The 18,529-nt window shown below is 34.9% G+C and overlaps 1 protein-coding gene across 1 annotated transcript in view; it reads left to right on the top strand.

Annotated features, from left to right (window-relative positions):
* The first annotated feature begins 1,886 nt into the window (after positions 1-1,886).
* LOC144360563 (uncharacterized) overlaps positions 1,887-18,529 on the top strand; it is a 29,543-nt gene continuing 12,900 nt past the window's right edge. Inside the window, exons 1-3 of the mRNA XM_085504489.1 lie at positions 1,887-1,967; positions 8,588-8,840; positions 14,467-14,570. Coding sequence (XP_085360615.1) covers positions 8,594-8,840; positions 14,467-14,570 — 351 coding nt within the window. The 5' untranslated portion in view covers positions 1,887-1,967; positions 8,588-8,593. The remainder of the gene's footprint in view (positions 1,968-8,587; positions 8,841-14,466; positions 14,571-18,529) is intronic.

Genomic DNA, 18,529 nt, shown 5'->3' with positions numbered 1-18,529 from the left:
TTCAATATAAAATTAATATGAAAATATTGCCTTCAAACAGGTTGTTGTGCTTGTGGGGCTTAATTGATTCCCCCCTGTGTTCTTTTTGTGGAGAAGTTGATAAAGACTATTTTCATTTATTTTGGGACTGTAGATATGTATTTGTATTTTGGACATCAGTCAATGAATGGTTTTCTTTCATTACAGGTGATACTTTGACGTTAAGGGCAGTAACATGTATTTTGGGGGATGTATACAATGCTAGACCATTACATAATACTATGTTATTATTGACACGCTATTATATATTTAAATGTAAAATTGTTGGGACAAAACCAGACATTGGTGGTTTTAGATCATATATCAAATTAATTTATCATACAGAGAAGAAAGTCGCAATTATAGAAAACAGACAGGGAAGTCACAATAAAAAATGGGGAGAATTCATTCATTAAGCATAAGTCTGTATTTGTGTAGTAACCTGTAATGTATTTGTGTATTGTATCTTTGTTTTGTTAAGCATATCAATAAAAAAAAAAAAAAAACAGTTCATTCGACAAATGAAAAACTCACAGGAATATGTTTCAGCTATTAGAACAGAATGATAGAGTTTTTATAATACTAGTTTAAAAACACACTTCAAAGATTGCAGTGTTTGAAGATGTAGATTCTCGGGAGGCAACAGTACTGTTGACTTCTCCCTCCACTGGACACCAACTAACTATTTACTGTAAGTTGATTTGCATACAAAGCAGAGCTTGCAACATGATAGCTATTCATAAAGGTTTTTTTTTTTTTTACTTTTCATATAATACAGTAGTCACACAATGAGGCAGTTCATATTTGTCTCAGTGAATCATTAATTTTTGAGGCCTGTACAAAATACTTGGACTAAAGCCAGCTAAAATTTTCTGTTATCTTGCATGTTTTATGAATCTATTCACATCTAAATGCAGCACTTTTTTTTTCAATGAGACATTTGTTTTTATACTAAAATATCTGAATTATTTTGAAGAAAGCTGGAAATTATGTCCCTTAAAATAATTAAACAAATAAGGCACCAATGTTTTTGTAAGATATTTACATCTTTTAAGGACATTCTGTAGACTGATTCCCCACTGTTGGTTCAACCCCAAAACTTGTTTGTATTTAAAATTAATTATGACAATGCATATTCATATTGAAACAAACTGTGATAAAGGAAATTATATTATAGTATATACTAGTAGTATAGAATAGTATAGTATGTTTTATTTACTCAAATTAATGAAACGAAAATACATTAACCATGGTCAATAATCATACACAAAAAAGAAACACAATAACAAGAAATACAGATATAAAAAATAACAAAGGGCAATCTCACCAGAGTTCAACTATGTTGGGTAAATGTTGTCAGGATGACGATGCAGTACGTATTTATTTGTGATTAGTATTCAGACAACTACTTGTATCAAAACATTTTTAAAAGGTAAAAAAATCCAAGGAGACATTGGAGACATACATACATATACACAGAGCTATGTATACCTTTAAGAAGGAAATACTCTGTATCGCTTATTAGGCTGCACCACAGTCCCTCTAGATGGACTGTGGCTGCACACTGATGAAAATGTGTTGCAGCATAGACCCTCTAAAAGAGGGTAAATGGTTGCAGGCTGTGTAGTAAAATAAATACGAGAGCAATCACTAATGAATGCAGCAATGTTTGCAATTATAATATTTACATTTGCAATGCCTTGTTATAACAATTCTCCGAAAATCTGCGTCACAATACTCTTTAAAAGAATACCGATTCTTATTGGGTTGCCAGTAGCACGTGTCTGGGGATTCCCCTCGTCTGTACCATGACGTCGCCATTGCTATGTTTTCTGATTGGTTAGCCAAAATACTGCGTCACAGGAATTCCCCGAACTAAGCTGAAAAAATATCCTGATCATTAGTGGACCTGATAACAGACATCTTGGTGCATGTCGTATTTCTGAGAGGTAAGCTCTTTTTAATGCTGTGAATAGCGATTCTTTGCCAAGAAGAATGCCTGAATCATGCAACCGTCAACGATGCTCAAAACGTCTACACTGTGCCACAGTCCCCCTGTGCTTGTGCTGTTCTGAACGCTTTTACTTCAGTTATTTGGCCATTTTTGGAATCTTGTTTGCTGCCATTATAATTTTAATACTGCCCAGTACGCCGTGATAGAAGCTCCGGTGGCTCTGAATCGAGCCATTTTGCTTAGAGGTCCGCGGGTTTTTTTTTTATCGACCGTGCCGTCGGTAGATACCGATAACACGATCGAATACTTAATGTGTACAAGTAACCTGTAGAATGCTGTGTGGGTAATATTTTTATATTGATTTTTGTTGCATTTGCTGCAAATAGTTACCAAACAATGAGAAATCAATAAGATTGGATATATCTCCCAACTGGCTTCACATGCATAGTTCAAGACTGCCTAACCGGTGCTTACACCAGGTTTTACCTAGACGGCTGTGATAACAGCTTCATGTTCTGAGTAATCGCAAGAAATTGACATTACAATAGAAAATAAAAGACTGGCACTCCCATGCAATTAATAGCAAGTGAAATTCCTGGGATTGGAGCATAGATTTTAAAGTCACTGATGTAGACATTGAATAAATTCAAGTTGGCATAAAGATGAGGTAGTTTATTTAATCAGTGTAAAATCTGAAAACAAATTCCGACCACTGTTTCCATGGCAACAGTCAAAAAACTGATTTTTTTTTTTAATACCTTCACGCCAAATGTATCACACCTTACATTTCTTTAATTAAAAAGCACGGACATACCTCATTCTACTCAGCTTGAGTGTGGGCAACAATTTACTGTTTTTTATGTTTATTTTCATCATTACCGAGAAAATTGACCCCAACATTGGGGTAACTTTTCACCAGCAACGGCTTTTAACTCTTCTGAGATTTTTTTTGGATTGGCTAATTTTGTTCATACTTGACAGGCAGGTCGTACCGTCACTAATTGGAAAAACAGTCCTGGCCCACAGCTACCATGGCAACAGCCAAAAACTTTCACTCCAAATTTATTACCCCCTACCAGTCTTGTAATAGCAGTGTTCAAATGATCATGCATTTTATTTTGGCTACGTTGCACACTGGTAAGAAATCACCAGCGCCGACATTGTTACATTGTATCAAAGTAATCTCAATGCAATTTTGAACTTTGAAAGAAATTTAAATGCTGTCTCCAATCTAGAAAATACTATCGCAAAACGATTGGAAATAATAAATTTAACAGCAGAATACGTCCTAGCAATAAAATAAAGTGACTTCTAAAGACTGAATGTTTTTTTGCGAACTTCGTAAGCGGTGTCCCGTTTTAGTTATAAACCAACGTTAGCTGCACGTTCATGTCCTACCATGGCAACAGTCGAAACATGTCGCCTGTTTTTTGAGCGGAGCGGATCGCCAACCAGCCTATTGGCTTGTTTTCATTGGCAACCGAACTATTTTTATTTTGTAAACAAATTTTCGTCTGCTAATTTTATCCAGTTCAAATCGTCTAGCAACATTTTTGGCATATTAGGTGTACATCACATGGAATACTACGATTGAGGGAACTTGATGTATGTTGACTGAGTTTTATAAACCCTGAAGGACTCTTGGAAGATCCACCCGCAGTAAAATTAGCCATTTACCATTGAGGCGTGACCATCGACATCAAAGTATCAGGAGGTTTCTGCTGGCGACGTTGCGACGTTACCCAGTTCCAAATAAAGATTACCAACGCCAAATGAGCAACATTTTAACCGGTAATCAAGATTCACTTAATCCACGGCTAACAAGCAACATCACAAGCAAAGTTGTACCGTGCAGTGACGGCCACTGACGATGCAAGTCATCCTGTCAGTGGAATACCGCAGTAGCACAGCATGTTTGCCTTCACCATTGTATTCAAACGAATCACATGGTGTGCCGTTCTCCTTCAAACCTGGCAATCGATCAATTGGGGAGTTTCAGTAAAAAAAACACATCGCAAATCATGCAAGTTCAACATTTTCAAACCAGTATACTAAAACAGAAATGCTCAGCGATGCAAAAGAAGGATAGATATTACTTTTCACTATACACATCTCTGTTGATACTATCCCACACATATTCCACTCCCAATTACTCCTGTGTAAAATGGACTAGCGACTTTTCATGTTGACATTCAGAGTAAAATCATGTGACAGGCTGTTAAAATTGGCTGTTGCATACACTTTCGCCGGTCTGGAAAATGTGTTTAATTAGCTCTCATTCAAGCAACAATGCAGATTTTCCAGTGGGAGTGAAACTATTCGACTCTGCCATCTGTTGTTTTCAGCAAAAAACGAATAACCCTGGAATGCACACAGCATACTGAATTTCGGAACAAATCGTTAATTATTTACAGCAGCAGAATACCACAGAAATATCAGACGAAACATGCAAACACTATATATATTGTATTTCAGCCTGAACCCTCTCTATTGCAATTCCAGGAATTACCCCCATATGTGCAACCATTTTCGACCTTGGTATCCAGTGTTCTCCCCAGGCCTCTGAAGCGACACGGTACCGTGACGCTTGAACACTCGGCCGTAATGCTTGCCCTTTGTCCGTGACGCTTGGTCACTGGCCCGTGATGCTTATTGCTTTGTTTACAAGTGTCAGTCTCGTCTTGCACGAATTTAAAACAATAACATGTATTGATCGAAAGGTAATCCCGCTTTTGTTAGCCATACAAAGACAGTGATAAAAACGGAAGTCTGCAATAAGTTGCGAAGTCTTTCAAGGATGCAGAGCCTTCAAATCCAAACAAAAATACTAGAGTAGCAATAATTTGCCCATTGCACGCAACGGCAACAATGTGACAAAACAAGTCACGGCGTACGTCGGGAAGATCAACCCCGATTTGCTGCACTCCGATTTTTTATCACTCAATCGCCGGTGACATTAATTACCCCAAAATTAAAAAAAAAACAAGTGAAATTAAGTCGCATTGGAAAGAAAAGTGTGAATAATTCAACAGCAGACAAGACGGGTTAAGAAAAAACGAACCCTGACCTCTGGAAATACCCCATTCATAGGATGCCTTAGTAGCGAAGAACGCCGCCCTAAGGCGACATAATGCACGTTGCAACCTTGTGACCGATGCATGCTGGGTTACAGGGGGGCTCTGATCGAGGTAACAAAGATGGCGGCGCAGAGTGCATGTTTTTCCGCGATGTTTAAAAACAACATCTCGTTGGCGATTTTGATGTATTGCCTATGATAATAGTCAATGAACCGTTTTAATAAACAATTTGTGTATTTTACACCAAAAAGTCAGATACCGATGATCGCAATAGCAGCAGTGAATACCTGTCCAACGCAATGCCGACAGCTGACAATGTTACGGTGATCGTAGCGTTATTTACTCACAAGGTATATAGCAATGAAAAATCCCCGACTATTAGTGCCGAACTGCCATTGTAGAATTTTTTTCTAATTATTGATTTATTTCAACATATTTCGATATCTCGCCGACTTTATAAATTTAACCAAAAGATGTTTTCCCCCGACGTTATATGAACTGACAGTGACATGGGCACTAAAACTTGTACACAATGATGAACCAGTTACATCCATGGATAACATTATATTCACTGACTAGCTATAACACAATTTTTTCAATTTGTTTTCCTTTTTATGCTGTTCTATTTCAAACATTATTTGACTTGATACAAAAACATAAAATACAATGCAGTAAAATGATATAAAATTTATCAAATATAAAAATATCTTGTCTTAATTGTATTAATTAATTGTATTATTAGATTGACCAAATTGTTTGGGAAAAACTGATTACTAGTATTATGCAAATATAATTATGCAAATTAGATGTATTGTTATGCAAATTGACCGTGATGCTTGACATGAAGTCTGGGGAGAACACTGGTATCTACCACTCCTGAAAACAAACTCTTAATACCACGCTGAAGCGTTTGGTAATAAACTGATGCTTACTGTTGCTGCATATAAAGCGGGTAACTCCCTGAGCTATACACAAGAGCTTTTTTTTTTGCATGCAACTGAGAAATGCACATTCCCCCAAAGAAATTGATAGACTTTTAGTACATATTCCCGCATACCGGGATAGCATTTATATTGCATATTGCCACATAGTATTTGTTAGGTAAACCCGTATGATTGGGGGGGGGGGGGGACAAACGGGGATAGCTGGTACAGGTTACAGGAAATTAAAACAGCATTTTACATTTTTACAGGAAATAAAATGAAAGTTTCATTTACAGTAAAAAATATGGGTTTTTACACTTTACAGATAAAGCAAATTCCTAATTACATTTTACGTTTTTATAATATTTTTGATAATTTGAGTTTAAGAATCAAAATTGGAAATTACGACATTTAATTTGGAAAATGTTTTATATGCTAACAAAAAATAATATCTTTGTACAAAATACAGACAAATAAAATAGCTGATTACATTTTACACCTTGCCCATGTCTTACGAATTTAAGTTTTTTTATTCATTTCAATTACATTTTTACGAAAATAAAAAAAATTGACTACAGCTTACGAAAATACCCCTTGGCGACCCTTCGTATAGACTTTAACTAGATTTTAAATTAAATAAATAATCAGTTTGAATCTATTTATAAAAATGCGCAAATAAATGTACAAACGCATATTTCAATCTTATTCCGATCGCCTAATTTTCATACATGCGCTATGAAAGAAACATACAGTGTATGGAAACTCTGACTCACTTGACAGATAAGTCCATATTTATTTGCTGAGGTTACACCTAGCTGCTCCTTCTCTCTGTCTCTTACACAATCTTACAGAACTCCATTAAAACTCTAAGGCGTGGCAAAGTAAACATGCAATCAATTAATGGTTGCAGCCGTTGGCACAATCACATGATTACCAGGGATGTCCCAAAGATTTGCGACTACTGCCACTACTGCACACAATTAGTAAACAATCTATTTATAAAATTTCTGTAATATATGTTTATAATGTCTACTTTAAACATGCAAGTTGTTGATTCTAAATAATAATGCAACTGCGTGTGAACCAAATGTGCGTACATGATGTCATCATGGTAACATATGTCTTTTCTAACAAATTTTGAGCTGTCCCCTAGCTCAGGTGGAAAGATCCATGTCATAATTACAAAACATTACTTTAATAGTTACATATAATTCTGTTGCTCATGATCAAATGTTTGCAGTTATGGGGTAATCTGTGCATGTGCGCACCATTTCTATTTCAGAATGATTTTAAAACATTACAAAAGTGATTCTCAAATCAGTATATTTCAACTCGAAAAGTATAAGAACTATTCTAAAAGCAACACATTAATTGACAACTCTGAAAATCTCTTAGAATCATGTTAAAATACCACAAAAACCATGTGTTGCAAATACTTCCTCTACTGAGAAATGTTTAAATTTATCATCATAAATGACCACATAATGTTATCAAACATCAGTTCAAAATGAACTTTCACATAAAATATAATTCAACATAAAATTTTTTTCATAAATTCGACAATACATTGTATGAAGCATGCATTATGTTACACAAACTAAACAATTGTCCTAAGATTTTGAGATTGTTCTTCGTCGTAGATTTCTGCTTGTGTTCTACTGTTTTTCCCCTTTGTTTCTTTCTGAGTAATATACTAATACTTTATTGTCCTTCTCACAGTTTCTGCTTCATTCATCTGTGTTAGTTTGGTCTTTACAATGTTTCATTTGAAAGATTTTTCTTGTGCTTCTCATGAATACACTAAATTCAGTTTCTTGAGTCATGTTGTTTCTGGTGTTGTTCATTCTTACTTATCTTTTGGGCCCTTTCACTATTCATGTTTCTTGAGAATATTCTGAAGTCCTCGTCTTTTTTCACTTGTCTTGCCATCGGTGTTATTTGAATAAAGTTGCTTACAAAATGACAACTGTATATTGGTGACATAATTACAATATAATTTTGCAAATGACAGAAATTCAAGGAATGTTGCTGAAGAATTATATAACATCCAAATATGAATGAGAAATTTCAAAGTTAAATTGTGCTTAGACTTCTTAAGGCATATATGGCATCATCTAGGTATCAATAAGAAAAAAATATTAATTTAAAATAAGAAGAAAGTAAAAATGACATGCATGTCTCTATTTTACATTATTTATTTAAAATTTCATAATGTCGATCAAAATAGTAGAAGACAGTGTGCATTGTAGGTTACTCATCTCCGGCAACCTCCAACAAATGTCCAGTCGTGGAAAATGACAGAACAATACAGCATCCAGCAGTGTTTGTCACTTGGGTGAATTGAATTAAACAGGCAACAGCGACGGGAGTTCACACGTTGGAAATCCACCTTTGCAACTGTATCGCCAGGTTTTCTTTCCCTATGACTTTCAGACCTTGATGTTAAATGTTGAGTTCAGCTATGGTAGTAGCTGCACCCACTCAAAATCTTGAGCAGGAACGTGTATTTTATCAAACTTGACATTGGATTAAATGTTGTATATATATAATGCTTAATGAATAAATTTATATTTATTCAAGTTTTAATAGACTGAAAGTTATTTCATCTTATTTAGGAAAAGATGGCCAGTGTATTGCCAACTGACTCTGGTGAAGAAAATGTTGGTCATGCTGAAGCAGAACACAGTGATTACTGCAGTGTTCTGGTGGAGGGTTCTGATTTGACAAAAATAAAAGACAGCCTAGTGGATAAACTAACGATTGAATTTCAGACAAGAGCACGTGGTGGTGAAGATATAAAGGAGGTAGAAATAATATCCATATGTGACCATAGTTATAAAGCTAAAATTACTTACTTTGATAAGAAAGGTAAGTGGAGAAAATTTAACTACTGTAAAGAATTATGGGATAGTACAGTACATGTTTTAAAATATTTGAAATTTTAGTTTAGTGCCACAGGTTCAGGCTGTGAGTTTGAATGGCTTAAATGTATTTGTCTGTCATAGGTAATTTCTCATACATACTTTGATTGATATGTTTTTAGTCCCCGTTCAGTCGCAGCCTGAAAAGGGGACTTTATAATTCAGGTTATGTCCATTTTTCCGTCTCCAACATTTTCTCAGAAATTCTACAGCAGATATCAGTGAAACTTGGTAGGTTGATGAACAAGTCTCTGCTGAGTATGCACGTAATTTTTTTTCCAGATCGGAAAATCCCAAGTGGGTCTTTTTCACGATTTTCATCAAAAATTACCTCTCCCGGCAACATTGACAGAACGTCTGCGCATGCTCAGAATAAATTAATTACTGTAAAATACTTTATTTTTGCTTGCAACATTTTTTTGCTATTTTCGCTGAAGGAATGTTTCAGTTAAAATAAAATCCAGCGAATATACCCTTTTCTTATATTTTACAGTCAACTTGTCAAAAATCAATGAAAATAAATTCAATACAAAACACCCAGAAAAAGTCTTTTCAGCGAATGATAATTCCAGCTGAAATAAAATATTTTACAGTAGATTAGATCTGTGAGTAACGCTGCTGTTATTACGGCACGTGATTTCTCCATTGCGTGCAATTTATTATAGTACTGTTTATACATGTATTCTGTTCGGCTCAGTGGTCTCATTCACTAGTTACTAGAAGAACTAGTAACTTTATTTGATTTCAAGAACTTCAAGAAGGCGGCATAAGAAACGTGTTTGCAAAGGTAAGTTCTCCAGTTTCAGCAAAATTGAATGTTTATTGGGGTACGATTGGTGTACATTCTGTGACGTATGGACGTCAATATTTTGATGATTGCCAGCTTTATATTCTTGTGAAAAGCCAAAAAAGCAAACAATTGTCTCCAATCTACGAAACTAGTTCGTAAACTGTCAAATTATTGTACATGGGGACATAGCTTTCAACTAAATCGATATCCGGTCTTTTGCTTGTGTCGCGTTTTCTGAAATATCCACAACAGGGGGGGGGGGGGAGGTGTCCCTGTATCGATCAATTTATTCATTGTATAATAGTAGGTTGCCTATGATTATATTTGTATTTTTTATGTTGTGAGCATTAAACTGTTGTAATGAAGATTTTGTCGATCTCCTGCGATTCAACATGGCGGATGTATAGTGACAACACGTGTATGGATGGTCGGTCGAGTACTCTGCAATGGACCATGAAATCGCCCGGCGTTTTTTCGGCAGTTTTCTTATTAATATTTTGGATATTTCATTCACTCCTGACGCCTAAAAGAGTCTAATTTATATTTTACTGTAGTCATCGACACCTATTCAAGAGTATGATGTTTATTGTGAATAGCCTGAATATGTAAGCTTCGTTTCGACAATGAGCTGTGTTATTTCTGTGAACAATGTTTAATTATTCTTTGAATGCTCAGTTTTTTTTTAAACAACTAATTTTTGGATTAAAAAAAAATTACAACGTTTTCCCAGTCAAAATAGCATAAAGATCTTGCTACAACATCGGTGAATCTCTACAGTACCGCGTTGCGTTCACCACAAGGTCACTGAACTGTATTAACATATTTAAATGAGCCCACGTGTAAATGGCGAATATTGAATCTTATCGAGCATTTACATTCAACCAAAATCATTAGTTTACGATGAAACTAAGTTGAATATTACTTCAAATTCATAAAAATTCAACGAATTAAATTTTTGTGCGTTATTATAATCATTACTGAATTATAATCAACAATTGCAATACTTCGAAAACAAGTAAGTTATTCACTTGCGAAACACAGAATGACCAGATTGTGCTACCGTGATCATTTGCTACCGGTACTAACCACTAAGCAATGTATTCGTGTTTGTATTTATTTTATACTATACTTTTCGTTATCAACAAAATTATAAAAAAATAATGCATATTACATTATGTGATTGGGGGGGGGGGTTCAATTCCAACATTTCGCGGTGCCTATGAACCAAAGGCCTTTCACTCTTCTCTGAGTGTGACACCTAAACCAGAGGTTTTATGGTGTATAAACTGGCACTAAATGAAAAGGCCGTTGAACCTTATTCAAATATATAAATACATGTTATTATGTATTTCATTATGAAAACTGACTAAATTAAATGTGATCTTATTTTTAATTGTTTGAACAGAATGATTTATATCGGTAATGACGTTTTCATCTGATATTAATTGTGCAATTGTTAAAATGCCTACCTACACATTTATTGCTTTTGTTTCTGAAATAGACATTTGTAAAAAAAAAAATTAAAAATCATGCTTGATTAAAATTAAAAAAAAAAGATGTAGCCATGTAGCCCCTTTCTGTTATCTGTTTCCAACTTCTTCCAAAGTAAAACTGCAAAGGCATGTAATTGCCATACAATCATCATTTGTGGGAAAACTTGTATGTTATTGAAAATCTTTATTTTGTTGTCTGTGAATTAATATAATATTTGAAATGGCGTAATGGTGCAAAATATTCTCAAACAATCAGTCTTCTGATGACACTACACTGCGCATTTATGCACAGTCAGTATCCCAATGCGCGATCTCAGCTTACTAAGTGATGATGGTGGTTGAAATGAAAAACTGAATACAAAAATCCAGGAACATCTCAAACGAATTTCCGTCTGCTGTGAATGCATGTTTCGTTGCATCAAATAAATAACCCAATTTTATGACAGAAGCTTGCGATCTTGTGCCATACAGGGTCAAGTGATTGAGCAATAAAAAATGTGGTTTTATGTATCAGGTTATTGAATGTATCCAAAAACATGGTACCAATGATCTGAAATTTCAGGAGTGTTCGCTGAAGGTTTATCAATCTTGCGTATTGTCTTGTTCTTTTTCAATCCTGCATTTCAGTTACTAGAATTCATACTAAAAAAATAGTTTCTGTTTTTCTTCTAATAACTCGGCCACTCTCAAAAACAAATATTTTTCCATGGTCGAAATGCAAGAAGAATACAAAACTACTGTGATTGCATAGCGATACCTGTAGGGCCATTGTCAATTAGTTCGCCTGATCAACACAGCGTTATACATAGGGCTGATATTGAATCACGGAGAGTAAAATCTTGTGATACTAATCTCTAGAACCACTCAGATTGGTTCATATGTCTTATGAACCCACATGTGTATATCTTGAACAATACTCATTTTAAACTTTTTTTTTTTTACAGTGGTGCTGTGAACTGAATTTTTTCTGGGTTCCTACAACATGGAGTGTCAGGGACTTTATTGAAATGTTGTACACAAATTTCATAAAATCCTGAATATATCTAGAAGTCAAAATTAAATGGTTTACAGTAGTTTATACCCATTAATAATGATTGAAATGCAATAATATCACTGCACTAAAAAGACTTCGAACAATTATTGTTACTTCTCCATTGAAGGTTATGAGTAGACCAACCTTTATCACTACTGGCTTTCTTAATTATTACATGTACTTGCTCTGAAAACATAGCTTTTACAATTGTTTAAATTAACAGATGTTGTTCTATGTACAATGAATACATTTTAAATAATAAACCTTACTGTGTTAACAAATTGTATTTGACAACATGAGAATGAATCTGATGCCCAGTGGTGATGTTGAAACAAACCCAGGTCCTGGTAATATATTAAGACCGGATTAACAAAGAAGTCATGTACATCAAGGTTCACTCAGATTTATGAATGCAGTTTCTTGAGCAAGTATACATGTATGACAAATACAGTGTAGTTTTGTTGCACTTGTGTACTCTGAGATTCTGAACATGGGTCAGTGGAAGTTTTTAGTTGTCAGTACAAAATTAGATTATGGGAAATCACTTGATGATGAGTTGTACCCACAAAGAGTACATATTTATTCACCTGTTTGTACTACCTGTATTTTATAATCAAATAACGGGGACTGTGACATTTCATGTCTTGTTTAAATATAGTACAAAAGCAAACGTGTTATCAAATTCATTTTGCTGACTGGTCTTGAATGTGTCATATATATTTTCAGAATGGCCTGGACTGATTTGATTATAAATTTATATGTACAACATGCATGATGAGTTACTGATGTATAACTGATGTTCTTTGAGTTGGTTCAACATGATTGACCGGTGGGCTTTGTGACATTTTAGACCAAATTAGATCGAATTTGATATAACATAGTCTATGGTGTCTTTTTTTTTGTGATTTGATTTAAAAAGTTCAACTGGCAGCTATGGTGCTATGTTGTCTTTTCATAGACATGAATTGAAAGATTTTGTGCAAAGTTATTATCAAGACGAGACATAAATTTATGTCCTTAACTCAGCCAAATTACATTTATAATGACTTGTTCGGCCAATATTCAAGTTTTTTGCACTTATTTGAAGTTTTAAACATAATATTTTCATCAAACAAATCCCCTGACAATGTACATGTTTGGCTGTTTGCTAAGATATCTTATGAATGCTTAATTGTTCCATTTGGCATACGACACATACTAATTCATATGTCAAATGCTATAAACAAAATATATCCAACGATACAGTTTTAATTTACAAACTGATTAACTGTTTTCACCTCACTTAATTCATCAGTCTAAGGTGAATCTCAAAGATCATGAAGCTTATAAATTAACAGATTGTATTGTTATTCAGATTATTTTTTAAAGTTTAGTGTCGCATACGACTTGTTTACCACTTCCGTGTGACTGAGAATGTCTAGAACCGTACTGTGTCTGGGTGGAATTTTTAGAAACTGGTTGAATAGGTAATGGAACATTCTAGAAATTTGTAGTAAGTTCCAGACTCATTATGTATGCTGATGTACCGTAATGGTCTATTTATAGACAGTGTGGGTATATATAGGGGAGTTGTTCAGCACTGAGTTCAGATCGGAGATCTCGTTGAATTGTATTGGAGTTTGAGTTATTGGAGTAGTGGAGTTTTACCGCGTTATTGTACTTATTAGTGTTTGCAGAGTATAATAATACCAGTACCAGTTGAAACATCATCTGTTGGCTCCATGTTCGCATGTTATCATCGCCGCCAGGGAAGTCTTTATGTTACTGTTGCCATTTTGGTATTTGAACCAGCACACCTGTACTATACCAATTACGGTAATATTACGTTGCGTGTGACATTTAGTTAGGAGCTGATTTTTATTTCATAAATAACAAGTGTGCGAGGTGGTGTTCTGCTTACGCTCTCAACAACTGAATCTTTTGATTCGAATATATAAATCTTATTATTAGCTGTCAAAATTAAGTATTGTCGCTACTCTAATGAAAATTCTCTGTCCCACTTTAAAGGTGTATAGTCCCTTCATATAAAGTCATGTGACTGATGTTCAACTTCTATATGTATACAACAAATGTATAACTACTATACTGCATTAAAATATTTAATAAAACAGCAAGAAAGGACTCAATTACATGTAGGTATATTGGAGTCACAAAATTATTATTTTGTCTGGATTGAATATATGAGTTTATTCACCCATTTCAGCCAACACTTTTACTTGCATGGAAATGGCTCAGTAACACATTTGTTTTGTTTCAGTTGTGAAATCAGTACAGCAATATAACCATATAGTGCTTGGTAAACGTGTGGCTGTAAAACCTTGGACCCCTGTTAAAGACATTAAAGAAGTACCAGCAGAAAATGTTAGTGATAATGATGTTTATCTATATGTAACTTTTAATTCAAATGTATATTTTATAGTTAAAAATCATAAGATATATGTGTTTCTGTCAAAAATGCTAATTAATATCTGTTGCATTTGTCTGGCATTTTGGATAAATTTAGAATATCATGGAACTTTGATTCACATCAGTGGTCAGCTAATAACCATTTAGATGGTGACTTTGATGGTAACAGATCAACACATACAGAAACAGAGACAAGGTTTAGGGTAATTCAGGGGATGATTGGAATGCATCAAAGAATCAAAGTCATGACAAGATCAAAACTTGCATTCATGCTCACCAACAAGTGATTGATTGGTGAGTAGTTTACAGGTTTAATTGTCACAAAAGAATAATTTTAAGTTTTGCTATTTTAAACTGCGTGAAAATGTTTCACAGTTTTTTACCAATAGTGATATAGGCATTTTCAGACATGCTTGGATCTTTTTAGACCCCATTCGAACGAAGTTGGGTTCGTTCCGTCCGTATGTATGTACGTACGTCCAGAGCTATATCACGGACACCCATTGACGGATTTCATTCAAACTTTACATGAAGACAATACATAATGTCTTACATATGCGTGCCAAGTTACTTTATGATCGGAGAAAAATGGCTGACTGGCGGCCATTTTGGATGTAAAATTTGCTATTTCTGATACCTAAACGTGTCCGCAGCAGTTTCTCGGAGATGACTGGGCCGATTTGGATCAAAGTTGGTATGATAATCATACATATTGGGTTGTAGGTGCCCGTCATTTTTTTTTCGTGATTCAAACAAATATGGCCGACTGGCGGCCATCTTGTTTTTCAGAGTACCCATGCTACTTTCTCTTGAATGCCATGAACGTTTCTGTTTAAATTTTGTACAAAGATAGTATACCAAGAGATACAACTACACCATCATTATTTTTGTGATTCGATTTAATATGGCTGACTGACAAATTTCATGTAAAAGTGCTAAATCGTCCTTTTTACATGTCCGGAGCTGTTTCTCAGAGATAACTAGGCCGAATTGGATCAAAGTTGGTATGGTGATCATACATATTGGGTTATAGGTGCACGTCATATTTTTTCCGTGATTCAAACAAATATGGCTGACTGGTGGCCATTTTGTTTTTCATGACACCCTAGCCTACTTTCCCATGAATTCAATGAACATTTCTGTTTAAATTTTTTACAAAGACAGTATACCAATAGATACATCAACATGAACATTATTCTTGTAATTTTATTCAATATGACTGCCCAATGTCCAATTCTCGTGTAAAAGCACTAAATCATAATTTTTTACAAATCCATCTCCTATTAATGGTTTCAATCTAATCTCAATGACTTCATCAGCATAAAATTTATATGTCAGATCACAACATTTTGGACGGGGACTGTGTCATTAACAATGACTTGTTCATACAAACTTGGTTTTTACACATGTATGTCAAAAATTAAATCACAAAATTGCAACATATCAACTTCATGGGACCTTGATGCACGTCTTTTTGTTTCACAGATCTGATTCAAAATGATGTCATATCTCTACATGTCAGGGTTGATTTAATTTAGTTACCAATACAAACTATATTAAGCAGGGTTTTATTAAAAGAGTGCGGCAGGCTTATTAATCATCTAATGTAGTCCGTAATGACTCATTAGCCATCAACTTTTCTAAATACTGTGTATGAACGAAAAAAGTTGAGCCATTTACTTTCTTGATTGGGTTGTCTTATCAAAATCTTAGGGAAAACCCTGATTCAGAGATTCAAGGTAGCTGAAATGGAACCAAATGTTATTGTTACTCCCTCAATTTTGCAGTATGATTATAATATAATTTATAGTCTGTGTTAATGCTCAATTATGACATGCATTGACCAAGCTGGCATCCCCCTTTCATATTTTGACACCTCCCATGCCACATTGTACTTCATGCAATATTTGCTCACATTTCGTCCTTCAGTCGGATTTACATTAATTAACGCCAGACTGTTCATTTGCTTATCTGTGCTCGCATCCTCTTCAAGCATCAGTTCGTTTTGCCGCACCGTACGATACACTGTACACATCGTCTCAGCAGACCTCCCACCCACCCATTCATGCAAAGGTCTCTATATAACCACTTTCTATACCACTACCGATCTCACTCAAGTGTAACTCATGTTTATCTGCTCATGAACAACCTTAGCAATAAACAGGTAAGGGGGTTTCCACCACAGACCAAGCAGACTTTACACGGGTACCCACGCTGTCCATCCTCCTGGGGTTGTGAGTCTATCTGCAGGCTCCCGCCAGGGGGACACCAGCCATGACGCCCGCCTGTACAGTCTCTGCTGGTGGAAGGTTGCAACCAGGTACCACGCGCTCAGCATCATGATGCAATTCACAGGCGAGTCGCATCATGGAGCTGTTCGCTGCGACGTCTGCGTCTGCAATTCGCTCCCCCTTCCACTTTTGCCAAAACCTTGTGTCTTGTGTCATTTATTGAAGTATTAACCATTTGTACACACAGCTGGTTAATACCGGTATGTCAATTCCATACACAGCACTTCATTTCAATGTTATTTACTATTGCACATCAACTGTGTCAAGATGTGTCATCTTGGTACGTGTATGTGTCTATACGTGTAAGTATGTGCAGTGTAACTCTGTGAGGAAGGAGTAGAGGGCTTAGAGATATCGGGATGGTGACAGAAGGTGTTGTGTCAGACTAAACAAAATAGTGAAACTTGGTTGTGTGTAGTAACAATGTATTGTATTTCACAACGAAAGATAAACACAGACTGGAATGGTAAAAAGAAGCAAGCAACATAATACAAGTTAGCCTTATATAGCCTTGGTAGGATTCACGTATATAACTTGTGCTAATTGACCACACCTGTCGTTGTCTGTTCGTCGTGCATCTTCCGTCAACTTTTTTCATTCAAACGTCTTCTTCTCCAAAACTTTCAACTGGATTGCCTTGCTATTCATACCACACCTACCTGGGATGGTCCTCTGTCAGATCTGTTCATTTCATGACATCACATGTAAACCTCTATTTTTGTCATTTATGTTTAAAAATGATTTTTTCCACAACTGCTGGTCAGGTTGCCTTGCAATTTGACATGAATGTTGTTGACATGGATTTCACTCAGACTTATTATTTTTATGGCACCATAATAATAATATTGATTAGCTCCGCTGTCGACAAAGTCGACACAGCGGAGCTGTTCATATTACTGATTGTTAGTCGTCGTCTGTTGTCGTCAACTTTACAATTTCAACTTCTTCTTTGAAACTGCAAGTCAAAATGTTTTCAAATTTGATATACAAGTACCTTGGATGGTTCATCCTCAGATTTTTATCATTTCATGTCAAAATCTCAAATTCTCTATTTTTAATGAATATTTTTGTCATTTCTGGTAAAAAGTGATATTTTCGACTTCTAGTTAAAAACCGCAAGTCCGATTGCTTTGATATTACATATATAGGTACTACATGTGGACCTCTCTCAGATTTTTTCGTTTTGTGATGATATCTTCAATTCTCTAATTTTGATGAATATTTTTTGTCATTTTTGGTAAAAAGTTGTATTTTTGACTTCTTGTTGAAAACGTCAAATCTGATTGCTTTGATAATACATATATAGGTACTATATGTGGACCTTTCTCAGATTTGTTCATTTCGTGATAATATCTTCATTTCTCTAATTTTGGTGAATATTTTTGCAATTTTTGGTAAAAAGTGATATTTTCGACTTATAGTTAAAAACCACAAGTCTGATTGCTTTAATACTATACATATCGTTCATTTTTTAATGATATCCTCAGTTCTTAATTGAAATGTGCATTGCTAACCGCTGAGATGCATAAAATCCTTAGGAAAGGATAAAATGGGTCTTACAAAAAGAAATTTAAAAACTATAATCTAAAAAAAACCTATTCTAAAAATCAAAAACAAATATGA

Source organism: Saccoglossus kowalevskii, chromosome 10, assembly GCF_978046115.1.
Source record: "Saccoglossus kowalevskii chromosome 10, keSacKowa6.1, whole genome shotgun sequence".
In the NCBI taxonomy this organism is placed as follows: domain Eukaryota; kingdom Metazoa; phylum Hemichordata; class Enteropneusta; family Harrimaniidae; genus Saccoglossus; species Saccoglossus kowalevskii.
This window is presented reverse-complemented; position numbering and strand designations above follow the sequence as displayed.